This window comes from Carya illinoinensis, chromosome 4 (genome assembly GCF_018687715.1).
Source record: "Carya illinoinensis cultivar Pawnee chromosome 4, C.illinoinensisPawnee_v1, whole genome shotgun sequence".
NCBI classification, from domain to species: domain Eukaryota; kingdom Viridiplantae; phylum Streptophyta; class Magnoliopsida; order Fagales; family Juglandaceae; genus Carya; species Carya illinoinensis.
In genome coordinates this window covers 7263667-7280131 of record NC_056755.1, presented here as the reverse complement: position 1 = coordinate 7280131, position 16465 = coordinate 7263667, and the positions used below count along the sequence as shown (strand labels likewise).

Sequence of the window (16465 nt, the reverse complement as noted above, 5' to 3'; positions counted from 1 at the left end):
GATCTTGAATTAGAAGCTTGGATATGTTTTAGGACATCTTTTTAAACCATGTAATGGTTTGGTTTGAAGATCATATATTTATAAGTCATAGATCAAGAGATTTATCAAAGCTAGTTGAGGAAAAAGTTTCTGTTTTTGGACTAAGTGTAAAACCAAAAACTCCAAATTTTATTTTGTGATTTTGGTGACTTTAGTTTGATAATTTAAAGCATGGTTGATGTTAGGATGATATTATGAATATGTTAGAAGTAAGATTTGATTTTTGAAATTCTTGGAGATGTTTTGATTTAAGGTCAAAACTTGTGATTCAAGTGCTTGGATCTTTTTACAAAAAAGTTTGGTGTTGATTATTAGCTTTTTCTAAATGGATGTTTTAAGTATGGTTTTGAACTTAGGATTGGAAGATGTTTGTTGCAAAATTTTGGTTTAAGCAAGAGTTTTGAAGTTGGAAGGAATTGCAACAAAAATAAAGGGAAATGGCCTATGGATGTTTCAACCATAGTGTGTTCTTCATAGTTGTGTTTTGTTTTAAATTTTTCTGAGTTGATATTTAAGTTTAGGATAAAATTTACATGAGGAATGTAAATTTTAGAAACTTTTAGAGTTAGTATGCAAAATCCTTAAGTTATGGGTAAAACGATCATTTTTCTACATGTAGAGAGTAAAATGAAAATTTTAGTCTTTAAGTTAGTATTTTCCATATTTCAAATTATTAGTGATTTAGTTCTAACTTTTAGAATTACTAATTACAGTTCCTCGTGATCGCACTTGAAGTTTTATAAGAAACGCGGAGATCAATGTAAGTTAGCTTTTAACTTACTAGCAGTCTACTGTGTATGTGTGCTAAGTAAAGGAACTATAGTGTATGTATGTATGTTATCATATATGTCATGCCATGCCAAGTTATCACGTAATTATCTATTATACAGAATTTATTCTGTCATCAATTTTTATCTGTTACATAATATATTCTGTCATGTATTACTGTACATTACAAGTATGTCATGTTAAATATGTTGTCTATTATATGTTATGCCATGTTACAAAATGTTTCTATCTCAAGTTGGTCATGTATTTCAAGTTATGTTCAAATCAAGTTATGTTACGTCAGGGCTCCAGTCCTTTAGTTTTCTAGTCACGTTTCATCTTGAGTACATTCAGTTTGTGTAGAATACATGGGGCCACAACAACTGTGGAGTATGTATTTAACTACAATTGTGATGCGTAAAATACATGGGGCCACAACAACTGTGGAGTATGTATTTTTCATGTTAAGTCAAGTTTGTGTAAAATACATGGGGCCACAACAACTGTGGAGTATGTATTTTTCATGTTAAGTCAAGTTTGTGTAGAATACATGGGGCCATAACAACTGTGGAGTATGTATTTAACTACAATTGTGATGCGTAAAATATATGGGGCCACAACAACTGTGGAGTATGTATTTTTCATGTTAAGTCAAGTTTGTGTAGAATACATGGGGCCACAACAACTGTGGAGTATGTATTTTTAATGTTAAGTCAAGTTTGTGTAGAATACATGGGGCCACAACAACTGTGGAGTATGTATTTACACGTAGAATACATGGGGTCACAACAACTGTGGAGTATGTATTTTTCATGTTAATTCAAGTTTCAGAGCAAGTTCATGCTAAGTCAAGTTCAGTTCATGTTTCAATTTAAGTTATGTCAATTATGCTATGTTGTACGCTAAGTTATTCTTTAATTACTGATGAATTTGATTATGCATTTATGCTTTTACTGTCATCCATGCATCATTAGTCTGTGTGGAAGTTTTTTGTTAACTTGCTGAGATTTGTAATCAAATCTCACTGTGGTAGTCCCAACTACCATTCCTCCCGAATGGTAGATCTTGTTACAGGACCTGAAGGAGGACCAGGAGCTGACCAACTAGACACAGTCGACTGAACGACGGTGCGTCGTTAATGTTAATATAGTAGTTAAATTACTACTTGTACGATGGAGTTGCATCTCCAGTACTTTTGGATCATAACTATTTTGGAATAGTGCTGTGATCTTAGTTATTCAATGGATCTTTATGTATGAAGTATGTTTTAAGTATTGGGATATTTTCAGTTTGGTGCATAGTATTGCTAAAGAAAAAAATTATCCGCTGCGAATATTGCATAATGTTATATGCATGTTAGGATTATTGCATCTTATATGTCATGAACGGGGGCAGGTAACCTTGTGTTGCATGTCTCGACGCTTCAAATGTCCGTCCAATCCCAAACGGAATTTGAGGGCGTCACAATACACATATATATATAAGTGTATATCATGTATAAGTATATATATATAGAAGAGTTGAGGATTTATAAAATGAATATACGTAAAAAAAAAAATTAAAAACTTAAGTTGAGATATAAAAATAAAAAAAAATTAAAAGAATAGATAAATTATTAAAAATAATGATATTTAAAAAAAGAGAGAACAAAGAGACATTTAAAGTTACAAAAAAATTAAAATTATATAAATATATTTTATATTTTAGAAATTAATTAAATACCACCATTTGGATTTAAAATTTATAAAAATACCATTTAAGTATAAGCAAATTATAAAAATAGTCCAAAACGGAATGAGAACCAAAATGAATTCAGACCATAATAGTCGGAATGGATCGGAATGACCAGAGTTTGAAGTAAAACAGAACGAGATAGAATAGTATACCAGACATTACTTCAGAACAAAATATTCTAGTCGTAACGATTGATACGAAACGGAATTAAGAACATTAATTTTTACCCGATTAATCCTTTTCGTTCGCCTCTTAATAATAGAAATAAATTAATTAGATAAGCCTTACAACTTTATAAAAATAAATCTATAATTTTATAATTTTTATAATTATAGATTTATTTTTATAATTTTTGGTATAGTTAAAATATTTCTCAATTAATTATATTAAATTTGATTAATTTATATACCAAAAGAAAAAGAAACACTAATAAAATAACATAATGAGAGTGACCCATAAATTAAAGCAATATATAGGGGATTGGAAATGGAAGGGAAGGTTCTTGGTTGTTTCCTTTCCTCTGACCTAAATGATAAATAAAGGTGGCCCAAAACGTTATAGGCAGACTGTAAGAAAAGTCTCCCAAGTCCACCAAACCCCAACGAGTCCCAATGCTGACGTGGCCACCAGCTAAAGATGTCATCCGAGCACATAGCTTTGTGACTTTAGCAGCTTCGAGGAAACGTACCCCTGATTAATCCTTGAAGGTTTCAGCTAATTTTGCAACAAAAATGACCTTCCAGAAACACGCCTAGCTCCCCCACATACATAAACATCGCGCTCATGATGATTCATGCCAAACGTTTCTCCGCCACAGCCACACGTACTGCGTCACGTGCCGTGGAATTTGATCTCCTCTTTACGTTTGTGTTTTTTGCTTGTTTTCTTCCCATCCAAACCAAGGGTCAGGATCTGTTTCAAAGTCATGCTTTGACCACGTTGAAACCTCCATAAATAGGGAAACCATATGCCCTTTTCCTTCCTTCTTACCAAAGGAAGAGATTAGAGATCAGTGCCAAAGCTGTTCCCCTTCATTTCTCACACGTAGTATTCTCTTGGCCGGCCATGAGCCAAACCATGTCGGGCTCTGGAGATTGGTTCCAATTCTATAACCATAACCTTCCTAGTCAGGCGACATCTCCGGGCCACGCTGCCTCTCGGCCGCCGCCTGATCTGCTCGATACTGGAGTATCTGATGACACTGTTGTCACCTCCACTGTCACTTCCGTCGCCTCGTTGATGACTCCACTCGGCTCCGGCGGCGCCGGCACCTCTAGCTCAAACATGAGTACTGGTCATCGCTTGAGCCCCGAAGGCCGTGTCTCCAAGCCCATACGCAGGCGGTCTAGGGCTTCTCGACGGACCCCTACTACGCTGCTCAACACAGACACCACCAATTTCCGAGCCATGGTGCAACAATTCACCGGTGGTCCTAGTGCGCCCTTTGCCTCGGCCGGGGCGCACCCCGGTGCACCAAACTTTGGTTTTGGCTTAGGAGCAGCCGGCCGTCAAGCTCATGTTAACAATCCTAGTGCAATGATGTTTCCTCCGGGTCGCGGATATCATCCTCTGCAGCCTCAACCACAGCTGTACCAACCACAAAGTCAGCAATACATGTTTTCGTTGGGCAGCAACAACGCACCTGGGGATGCTTTTCTTCAAAGGCTTAGCAGCTCAAGACCCTCCAACGCAGGGGTCTCCGATGGGTTTGTGATGGAGGGCGTTTCATCCTCCTTCCAAGTGCCAAGGCCATCTAGCTCCTCCAATGAGAATAGGAGTAACAGTCTAATGTTTTGATAAAGACAGAAAGAAGAAGTTAGGTATACTGACTTGTTTTAGGGAGAAATTGTTGACCAATGTAAATTACTACATGTATATGTATATCCTTTTGATCACTCGATGCCAATATTGTCGGCGCCACTTGGCCTTGGATCCGTAGGGTTCACCATTTTTACTTTTTTTTCTTTTTTCTACTTTGGTTGCTATTGAGTTGGGGGACTTGGGAATTTGCTGAATTACTGAGCGCAGGTTACGAGCGGCCTGCCTAAATATTATTCCATTCATGCTTCCCTTCATTTGGTTTTGGGTTTGTGTTTGTTTTCCTTCTAAGTCTGCAATGATTAATATTCGATCCCGGTCATTTGAGTGCACAAGTTCTTCATTGACTTTAGTTAATTAAACCTCTTTTTTTGGTTTTTACACCTTTTTCTTATAAAAGTTATATATGTCATCATTTTTACTTATTTTTTGTGCATTTTATTAATGTGATTGGCTATATTATCTTTTTAATATAAAATAATTATTTTAATAAATCACAATAAAATATATAAAAAAATACGTAAAAGTGACTGTACATATATAATTACATTCTATATTGTTTAAATTTTAAGGTGAATTGATTTGGTTACAAATTTAGTAAATTATCGTAAATTTATGATAATATGAATCGTACTAGGAAAAATATATAATATATATATGTAGTACTAAAATGATAGGATTTCAATTATTTTATATTCTAATTAAAGACAATATCATGGTTGAAGTACTGTTGAGCTGTATTATAAAACTCTGCTTCGGAGTTTCGTTCAATGAAAATAAATGATCTTTGGATTACAATCATATATATTAATATCTCAATTTTGGTTTTATAAATATTTTAGGTAGGTTAGGCAGTACCCCATATCAAATTCAGCAAATAATGAGTAAATACTATCAAAGGACTAGTATGAAAAGAGGATATAAGATGAAATTATAAAAACCCCGTTATATTATATGGACGTTGCAACAAGACAATAAAAAATGAAAACGTGCAAAATGTAGCCAAATAAATCATCTGGTCTAGGCTAATATTAGTTGAAAATGATACATGGATTTATCACCATTCTACAAGTGAAAATACAAAGAAAGATGTTAAAGACAATATTGAGTTCCAAGTCTTGGGAAGAAGGCCGGGTAGTAGTAACAAAGTTTTGAATACCGTATCAGATGTTGTATAAGTCAAGCCACTGAAACGAAATATTTTAGTATCGATACCGTTTTGTATACCGTTTGGAAAAAGTTGATATATTAATAAATTATATATATAAATTATATTTCAAAATAATAGTCTATATATGAATAAATTATATAAAAATACATATATATAAATTATAAATAGTTTAGTTTGAATTGGAGGTCAAAAAATAAACTTACAGATTGAAGAAATGAAATAAATAAAAGACAAAATACCAATCGATACGGGCCGGTATAAGTCAAAATATCGGCTGGTATCTACCATTAAGGCCAGTATTTAAGACGGTACGAAACATATATAATACTTACATCAAATCAGTGATCAGTATGATATATACCGACCATACCAGTCGGTGCGGTATTTGAATCAGGGAGTAGTAGAGGTGGGGAGAGATAGAAAGGGATGCAATATTCACGAGGCTGGTACTTCCTCCATTTCGATTAGTCATGTCATTTAAAAGGCTTTCTAGTTTTAAGTGAGAAAAATATATACACATGTGAATATACCAATTACGTAGTAGGTTTCAAATCCTTGGCGTAAAAGAGCCTATTAAAGTTGACAAAGTTCTAACTTTCGTCGAAGAATATTAACTTTTTGCCAAATTTTCCCTTGTTTGGCCAAACGGCTAGAGGGATCGATGAAAGTTAATTTTCTCTATTTAGCACTCAAACGTACACCTAGCTACTAGCTAGGCTTATATATATATATATATATATTATATTATATATCCTAGCTGCCAACCAAACTTTAAATTTTAAACACGAGGAGGTCACAAGATTATATATATTCACGTACGGTTCTTAAGTTATTTTCGGAAAATAGTGATTTTGGTAGGCCCCCTGAAATTAATTGAAAATGTGCGTAGCTGCAATTTATGACGAAAAGGAAACATGATCGATGTTGGAAGCATCGATGCTTTCTCCAAAAACTTGGATGACAGGGATAGATCATATATGGATCGATTTGAGTGGGAAATGGGTTGGGAAGAGGGGGTGAATGCGCGCTCATCATGGGGCCCATTTCAAAAGGAAAAGTACTTTGCACTTTGGCAAAGTCAATTATTACTGAACCCTAATCCTTGTTAATTTGAATTAAAATGGGTGCATTTTGATTCACTAAGAGATTACATCAATCTTTAATTGGTTGAAAGAGCATCATTAGCCATCTAATTAATCTCAACCTTATCACAGTGTCATCAATCATACAGTCAGAAAAATCATTAATTTCTAAACTAGGCAACTAGTCTGAATCTAATGTTGCCTTTCGAATATTTTTCATAGATTAATACTAGTTACACGTTTTATTTAATAACTCTTTTTACAACTTTGTGTAAAATAAAAACAAAAAGAGCCGTGCTGGAGGATGTAGCACAGGCTCGGTTCCCGAGAAGAATATTTTTTAAAAAAAATCACAATATTATTAAAAAATACTTTCTTAACTATTAAGTAAAAAAAAAAAAAAGAATCGGAACACATTGTCTGAACCCATCTCAGTGGGTTTAGTATTTCTTTCTGAGTTTTGCTACGTATAAGCAAAGTCGCGTACTAATCTACATATAAATACTGATTCCTTCATATTCAAAATTTAAATTAGTACTATTTTCAATAAAATCTACTTTTTGACCAATCACATTAGATTGGTATACATATTAGTGCGCAGTTGTGCTTGCAACTAGATTTTTCCTTTCTCAAATAAAAAATAGTAGTTATGTAGTCTTTTAAATTAAAAGTAGATGAAACTAAAATTTAAATATAAGTGTTACAATCACAAAGAAATCGCATAAAAATAAACTCGTAAACTAACGTATTATATGAAGTAATGTTAATTTATGAGTTTATTTTTATAGATGATCTCTTTGTAGTTTTACACTAATTGAATCGATATCATTTACTATTAGCTCTCTCTCTCATAAGCTAGATAGCATTCCACTCTTTTTGGGTGTGAACCCTCCTCGTGATCTTCTTTATTCCCCCTCTTAACTTTTCCAAGATGCGGAAATTGATCATGTTTGTCTTTGCTGTTGTTATCTCCCTTGTCATCAAGCATTTGGTCAAAAGTTTCATGTCTTAATTCAAATGTATAATACATGACCGACGGTGATTCTTTGTAGGATCGTGTGAATGAAGGTGATGTACACAAATTAATATATAAATAAATAAGCATGAATTGAGATTGACGTATAGAATTGATTAGATTCTTTGTTGCGTAAAACACGGGAGAGCAAGAATCACTCGTAATTTAAAATACCGATGTTTTATTTTTTATTTTTTAAAATAGGAACATTCTCATGTGAAACTATAAGTAATTAAAAGGGAATAATTTCGCATCTTACATTTAGACGATCACATATCCTGCTACATACAATCATTTTTACGTAATCCTTACACGTTTCATCATTGAAGTGATTGACTAAAACAGTTATTTTATATTAAAGATTTTGATACAGTCAATTACATTAATGGAATATACAAAAAATATGTAAAAGTGAATACAGATAAATTTTTTGTTTTACTTTAATTTCATGATGTAGGTTTATCAGTTCATGGATAGGAATTTCTAGTTAACTCGATCGCTAGAACCTTCCAATAAGGCATGATTATCGTCTCATGTCTATTTCAAGTAATAAAATTTATATGATATCAAATTATTAGAAAATTATTTGTTATTTTTTACTTATCCTAATTATTTGATGATTATCATTGATCAAGAGATTATGAAAAAATAATTGTTAAAAATACGTATCATCCAGTTTGATCTTACTATGAGTCTCTCATCTGAGTAGAAAATCAGTCTTCATTGCATTTTTCTAAGAGGCCTTCTACGTACAGTTGGGTGTTGCAAGCGGGTAGGGAGTCAGCTGACATCATCTCAGAAAAAAAATAAATTAATAATTAAAAAAGAGATCTAAAAGCAAAAGTAATAAAGAATGGGAAGTAGATGGGCAGGCTGCAGCTAGGGTAGGTAAATAAAGGTAAGAAAAACTACGAAGGATTGCTGAAGAAGGATTGTACGTAGAAAGATTGCTGAAGAAAAAATCTGAAAAAAAACTAGTATTTTCTACTGGTTCATCTTCGTGGGGGAGTATTTTCAATTGTATGTAGAAGGATTGCTGAAGAAAAACTTTGAAAAAAAACCAGTATTTTCTACTGGTTCATCTTCGTGGGGGAGTATTTTCGATTGTATGTAGAAGGATTGCTGAAGAAAAACTCTGAAGAAAAATCAATATTTTCTACTGGTTCATCTTCGTGGGGGTGTGGGTCATCTTTGCTGGGGTCATCTTCATGGTGAGGACTTACGAACATAGTGAAAATGGTTATAAGCTTCGTAGTTTGAAAACGAAATAATGAAAGAGTTAAAGTTAAAACGGTGCGTTGTAATTTTTGACACATCAGCAAAACCGTTTGTGCGTCGTTTGCGTTAGGCGACTGCATTTAGAGTTTCTCTTTTTCTAACTTCTCCCCCTCAAATATCTCGTTCATTTTGGTCTCATCATCTCCTATTACTTCAATGCTCATCGTTACAGCATGGGACGGTATCATCACCAACACATACTTGTCTCACGTGGGTGTGTGAATTTTTTGTAAAAGATAAATATTTTAACCATAAATAGATTTTACAAAAGTAAATCAACAAATTGACATAATTTATGTGATATATTAGATTGTCAAGTTATTTTTATTGTAAAATAAATCTAATTATTATATGAAACTAAATTAATTTATAAATTTACTCTTATAAAATATCTCTATGACTATAATATTTATCTTGTTATAAATAGCAGTAAAGTATTCAAAGAGTTATGGCTTAACCTTGAGCCATATATGCTTGGAAAAATAGCTCTTATTCCGAGCCCCGTAACGTTGTAGCCCAAGCAGGCAATAGTAAATTGAGTATTTGGAGATCATGTTGCGTTGCGGGGATCGTGGATTCTTCTGAGCCCAAGATATAAAGCAAGGCCAAGAGCCCGAGAGTGCTAAATCTCTAAGGTTCCGTTGATTTCATCTCTCGAAATTAATGCAACGTCACTCTATTGTCATCTTGAGTTTTGACTGATGTCGAGTGACCCCTTGAATTAGGAAAAAATTAACGAGTTTTGTTACGTATAATTAAAGTTATATATTAATCTGTATATAAATATTAATTTTTTTATATTTAATATTTAAATTAGTATTATTTTTAATAAAATTTACTTCTTAACCAATCACATTAAATTAATATACATATTAATGCATAATTATACTTACAATTAGATTTTTCTAAAACTTTATTTGTCGTACTTTTTACCATCACAAATATTTTAATGTGGAAATAAGTACAATTTGGATATAAGAAATAATTTATTTTATTTTATTTCAGCATCATAATTTTTTTAAAATTTTTATATATAATATAATAAATAATTTAACTTTTTCAAATATCAAAATAATAATAATATTAAAAAATAATATTATAATAATATTTTATTTCAATTCATCTCATCTCAACTCATTATCTAAATCGCACCTAAGTAATTAGTAAGTTCAACTTAATAAATAGTCTCCCAATTATTTAATAATAAATTATAAAATGGTGAGAAGATTATTATAAAGAAAAAATAGGTAGCATTTCAAATACGTATATCTCATCCTATTATCAAAGGTCATGTAAATTAAAAAGGATAATTATATATATATATATATATTTTATTGCTCTATTATCCAATTACTTTTTTTCATTTTACTCTTTGAGTTTCAAAAGTAAAGAATAAATTTACTATGCCGTCCTAATATTAATGTTCCAAATGACCGTTTATTAGAAAAAAAAAATTAATTTTTTTATTTAATAATTAAGAAATTAATTTTTAATATATTAACATATTTTTTTATTTTTTAAAAAATATTTAAATATATTAAAAAATATAAAAATAAATACATGAAATTGTAATAAGCGGCACGCACAGCGATAATGGCTTGACGGCAGCCTCGCACAGCTCCAGAAAGAAACCACACCCCCTGTGGACGAGTAATAATTGAAGCTTAACTTGGTATCAGATGTCCCCTTTTTTTTTCTTCTTTTCTCTTTTTTTTTTTTCTTTTTTTTTTTTAAAAAAAAATTAAGCAAGCATATATTAATTAAGCTGAAAGTCTTAAAGTATAAGAGCAGTGTTCAAAGATTAATTATACAATATGGGAGGGTCTTTTTCTACTGTAAAAACTAAATAAATTAGGAGGGATCCAGTTCAAAGGTATTACTTCAAATAAAAGTTTTGAAGCAGCCCATTGTGTCAAGTTGTGCGCACATCAATTTTAAGATCGATGTATTTTGATAATTTTCCATTCATCATAAGTCCATTTTCGTAACACTTATGTGATATACATATGCTAAGTTATAAGGAGAATATCAAATTTATATATATATTTTTATAATTTTATATTAAAATAGAAGATATTTTTATAATTAAATTTATTTTTAATTAAATTACATAATTACATTAGTTAACTGTTTTCTTCTAAATTATATAAGAATGTTATATTCTGAAATTTTTAATCCACATTTAAAGGGTAAAAAAGATATAGCTAGATAGTAGAGCAATTAATTAAATTACATGATAAGAATTATGAAAATGGTGAATAAAAGAATGATAATTAAAAGAAAAATAAAAAAGAATTATGTTACATTCAATCATTTTTACGTAATTTTTATATACTCTATTAATATGATTTATCAAAATAATTATTTTATATTAAAAAATAACACAATTAATCACATTAATTAATACAATGTATAAAAAAACCGTAAAAGTAACGGCAAGTTTTTGTAAAAAAAATAGTATGATATTTACCTTGTCATATTTTTTTTTTCCACTCTCCGTAGACGCTTTGCCTAACAGTCTCTAGGATTCTCCACCATAATCCATCACTAGGCGGAGGGGGTTCAGAGTTTTGGATTCGACCACCTCCTCCCCTAGCCGGCCCCAGTGGCCCTTTTGTGTATAGGTTTTTTCATTTGTTTTCTTTCCGTAGCACTGCATCTCGCTGATCTACTGCTCCCCAGCATTCTTCGTCCTACACGTGCCGCCTTTATTGCTTCTACAGCCGCCGATCTTCATGCCCGAATAAGAAATCTATGATTTTGCTCAGCGCTTTCCTTGCACTCACGGCCCCTGCCGTTTGCATTTACTACACGCAGCCGCATCCTAGGGAGGCTTTTGAGGCCACACACAGCCCCATCGGCTTCACTGGACCTTGATCCTTCGGATCAACTCGTCAGCTCTCCTCATAAGGTGGACACACGCTGCCACCGACGGTGTTGGCCCCTCGCCGACGACTCGGTTTAGATTTTGACTACTATCCTATATTATCACTTTTCCTAAACTGTGATCTTGAAAGAGGGATCGTAGACATCTCTAAAAATCATCTCAAGACAACAAGTGATAGTGCCCCCGCCATCGCCACTGCTTCCAATGGAGGTCCCACCGTCTCTGGCAGTGGTTCCTTTGTTCGCTTGTATGCGAACACATTTTCATCTTTCTATAAGACGACGTCCTCTTGTAAGACATGGGTAGGGGCTAAGAAATTGATCTCAAATAAATCTGTTCTTTTTTTATCACTATTTATTGTTATTTATTGCTTTGAAGTGTTTGTTGGAAACTTCACTTCCTTCTCATATATCATCTCTTTAGTGTAATGAAATCAAACTTGCTTTAAAAAAAAAAAAAAAAATGGTACGATGGAAAAGGCGTAACAGTTACAAATACTGTTATGTTAATAATTCTTTTACAAATGGTAGTAATCGAAATATAAAGTGTGTTCTGAGCACGTCGGTAGCGTTAAATCACTCCCGTAGTCGAGTGACTGGCGATTCGAATCGTTGAATGGAGGAAGCTACGCCCAAGGATGCCACCAGTTTACATTCGAACGGGAGCTCTGATGACCCTGTGCCGGACCCTCCTGTTCGAGTCTATGCTGATGGGATCTACGATCTCTTCCACTTCGCCCATGCTCGCTCCCTTGAGCAAGCCAAGAAACTGTTTCTCTCCGTCCCCTTCCTTGTTTTTTTTTTTTTTTTTTTTTTCAATTATATTAGCGAAATACCTTTTGCATACCTGTTGTGATCCGTTAATTTTCTAGGTTGTCTCTTTTCGCGCCTTTCCTCTGTTTTGTATGTGAAAATTTGTCGAAGATTTGATTGAATTCTGTTATTTCTAGGAAATTTCAAGTTCTACTTATTTGGGCTTATCTTAATTTTATGTTTTATTTGTGTTATGTGGGGAAATTCATTTCAAATATCAATGATATGGCGTTATAACTTATAACTGCATCTCTATGTCTTTTGTTGTTATTCCTTATCTTTATCCGTACCTTTCATGAGATTGATTTTTATCCTTCTTTGCTCACTAAAGTTAATTTTGGTGATGTATATTTATATTGAATTATGCATTTTCAAAATTCTAGTGTAGTCTTTTAGTAGATCTTCTTTTCCCTGTTAGGTTCGGTCAGTCTTTTGCTGTTTTCTTCTAATTTTTAGCTTTAGCTAATATTTCCATGTTAAATTTATAACTTATGTTTCATTTTGGCATTTTATCCGCACTTAAGCCGGAAATGCTTTTTGAATTTTAACCATTTGCTTTTGTGCTCTTGCTTTTGGTAATGCGTGCATCGGTTCATGGCTTGTATATATGGTTCTTTCTTTTTCTCATTTTATCTGTGTCTGTTATCTTCCATGCTGGCTACAACTTTCTTATAAGATTAAATTGTATATTCAGGTTCCCAAGCACCCATCTGCTTGTTGGATGTTGCAGTGATGAGATCACCCATAGATATAAAGGAAAAACTGTTATGACGGAGGATGAACGCTGCGAATCTCTTCGTCATTGCAGGTATAATTTTTTTCCAATGACTTGAATTCTTGATAAAGCTTGAGTACTCTTGAAACTTTGGAAGAAAGATGTATGGCTACTTGGAATTTTCCTTCTATAAAATTATGGTATGCAGATAGTAGTTTGATGTATGGTGTGTAGTGTATCATCGAATGTCTTTATTTTATGGATGAGGGAATTGTGAATTTCTCAGCAGTGAGATTTTCTTGTTCCTTTGTGCAGGTGGGTGGATGAAGTCATTACCGATGCACCTTGGGTGATCACACAAGAATTTCTTGACAAGTACAAGATTGACTATGTGGCCCATGATTCTCTTCCGTAAGAATAAGCAACTAGCTCAAGAGTTATGATACAATTTTATTTTATTTTATTTTATTTTTGTCTAAGGCATTCTACAACAATGATGAATTCCTTTGAGTTTCCCTTGCCCAATAATCTGTTCGAATTATGGAACATTTTATATCATGTCGAGACAACAGAATTGTTGATTGACTTCACAGTATTTGTCTTTTGTCTTACATTGTTTCCATTGAATCCATTCTGTAATGATAATTTTAGTGATTCAAATATTCAGGTATTTCATGTAATCTTTCGCACTTTGCTATAAATATTTTGCAGTTATGCAGATGCTAGTGGAGCTGGGAACGATGTCTATGAATTTGTTAGTCTGAGAGACAGTTTCTCTTCTATTGCGATTGCTACTTTTTTCTGTAGCATGCAATTAAATTAAGAAATCCTCTACTGTAGGTTAAATCTGCTGGAAAGTTCAAGGAAACAAAACGGACTGATGGGATTTCTACATCAGACGTTATAATGAGGATTGTAAAAGATTATAACGAATACGTGATGCGTAACTTGGATCGTGGATATTCAAGAACAGAACTTGGTGTTAGCTTTGTGAAGGTATGATTTTGTTATTTAGATTCTCTTTATTATTTTTGTTTATTTCTGAATAGATAATCCCAATTGCTGGATTCTGTTTCGGAATCTCTTTGCTTTTTTCTGTTCCTGGTGTATTTATTCTGGTTTTGTTCATGTACACAGGAAAAACGATTGAGGGTGAACATGAAATTGAAGAAATTTCAAGAGAAAGTGAAGGAACAACAAGAGAAGGTGGGAGAGAAGGTATGTGGACGATTATGCCAATAAAAATGTAGTAAAGATCTTATGGAAGAGACGGGCAGAACTTGATTTAATTATATATTATGCTGATATGTTATACTCTCTCTCTCTCTCTCTCTCTCTCTCTCTCTATGTGGTCTTATGTGAAAGATCCTTTCATCTGGGTTTTGTTTGTTGCCAATCACATAAGATTTTAAATAGTTTTTGAACTAATACCAGGAACATGAATTTGGTGGCTTTGATATACAGATTTCCTCGAAAGATATCTTTATTTCCAATGACATTATTGATGCTATCCTCCCTGAAGCTCCATTGTGTTTGCTATGTTTATTACTTAATTGAAGTATGAATGCCAGGAGTCCTTGGAGCCCATTCTTGCAAGTATAATTTAGTTTTTAGCTTTTCTGTTTATTCATTTTGTTCTGATAACTATTGAGCTGTTTTACTCGGATTTACGAACTCAGCTGCTTATCCAGAAGAGGATAATAGAGAATGAGTGTGTGATTAATCCCTACCTAAATTGAAATACCTGTATCATTTTCAAGCCCGCTTTGCCATAATTCAGTTGATTCAAAGGTCATCATATTGTATACTCTGTTAGTGATACATGTAGTTATTTTGCCTATCTTTCATCTCCTCACAGTTTTTTTTAGTTGAACAAAATCATTGCCACATATGTCTTGGGTGGTGTCTGCAGTCACCATGGAGTGAATGTGGACTCGAATCCTATCCTAATCATTTCCAAAGGGTACAGTCAGTGGTCTCATTGCTGATGACTAACTGATCTCCAAAGTTGTCTCCAGTATTTGATTGTTGTGACCTTATGCTTCTTGAAAATCCTTTTCTGCAAAAGGCCCCATGTTAATGTTCCCTACCATTTGGGCAGTTTGTGATGTACCCATGGTGTGCTTAGGTTGTTTTTTCTGCAAGCAACAGAGATTGAACTCTTACCTGTGGTCATTGTGTCATCTTTTGTGCTGATGGTATTTATTTTATGAGGCATGCTACTCAAATACTTATGTATCATTGGCTTCGTTGATTGTGGACTCTCTCTCTCTCTCTCTCCATATTATCAAAATTAAAATTTTCATGTATATTCATTTTTCAGATTTTTGCTCTTCTTTTTCATCAACTATTGTATAGAATGCTGATTGATTTAAGTTGCTTCTTCCATAAAATTTTAGATTCAAACTGTTGCAATGTATCGTAATGAGTGGGTGGAGAATGCCGATCGCTTGGTTGCTGGATTTCTTGAGATGTTCGAAGAACGTTGCCATAAAGTGGTAAGCCAATCAATGCATTAACAGTCACAAATATCTAGATATTTATTTTTGGGCGTGACAAACACAATTCTCATTCACAAAATCAGGCTGTTGATGATAGAGCACATGCTATCGATCTGCTTATATATCATTTTGGCATCCTCACCATACAATTTCATTGTTTATTAGGGCACTGCCATCAGGGATCGAATTCAAGAGCGGCTAAGGGGTCAGCAGTCTAGTGATTCCACATATCTCCTAAGTGATGGAAGCGACGATGCTGATGACGATGTTGCAGAAGAATATTATGACGAGGATGGTGAATATTATTATGATGAGGAAGAGTATGCTCAGTATGACTCGATAGATTAGAGAGAAGCACCGTAGAAATCACAGCTTGCAGGTGATGAAACATTATTATGTACTTTTGAATGCTTTGGGATGAATATATTGCAGATTGTGTTCGTTGCATAATGTGTCTCCATCTCGCCACTTGGTCTCTGTAAAGTGCCATATAGTAATTGCTTGGTTTTGCTCTGGCCGCAAAAGCCAACTTTTGTTAAAATTGAAACTTCAACATTCTTTTGATTTTGTTTTCCATTTATGTGGTTCGGTTGAAATTCTTCAAGTACTTGTAAACAGATTAATGATTATCTTCATCCTGAATTA

General features: G+C 33.3%; 2 protein-coding genes across 2 annotated transcripts; both read left to right on the top strand.

The window, feature by feature from the left end:
- Positions 1 to 3209: 3209 nt before the first annotated feature.
- On the top strand, positions 3210 to 4616 carry LOC122306576 (VQ motif-containing protein 22-like). Its single transcript, XM_043119000.1, has one exon. It carries the CDS (start codon positions 3607 to 3609, stop codon positions 4336 to 4338), a length of 732 nt encoding a protein of 243 aa, XP_042974934.1. The 5' UTR covers positions 3210 to 3606; the 3' UTR covers positions 4339 to 4616.
- A 7695-nt stretch (positions 4617 to 12311) lies between these two features.
- LOC122307528 (choline-phosphate cytidylyltransferase 1-like) lies at positions 12312 to 16465 on the top strand. Its single transcript, XM_043120449.1, has 8 exons — positions 12312 to 12562; positions 13299 to 13412; positions 13635 to 13730; positions 14031 to 14073; positions 14160 to 14315; positions 14457 to 14537; positions 15719 to 15817; positions 15986 to 16465. Exons 1-8 carry the CDS (start codon positions 12408 to 12410, stop codon positions 16166 to 16168), a joined length of 927 nt encoding a protein of 308 aa, XP_042976383.1. The 5' UTR covers positions 12312 to 12407; the 3' UTR covers positions 16169 to 16465.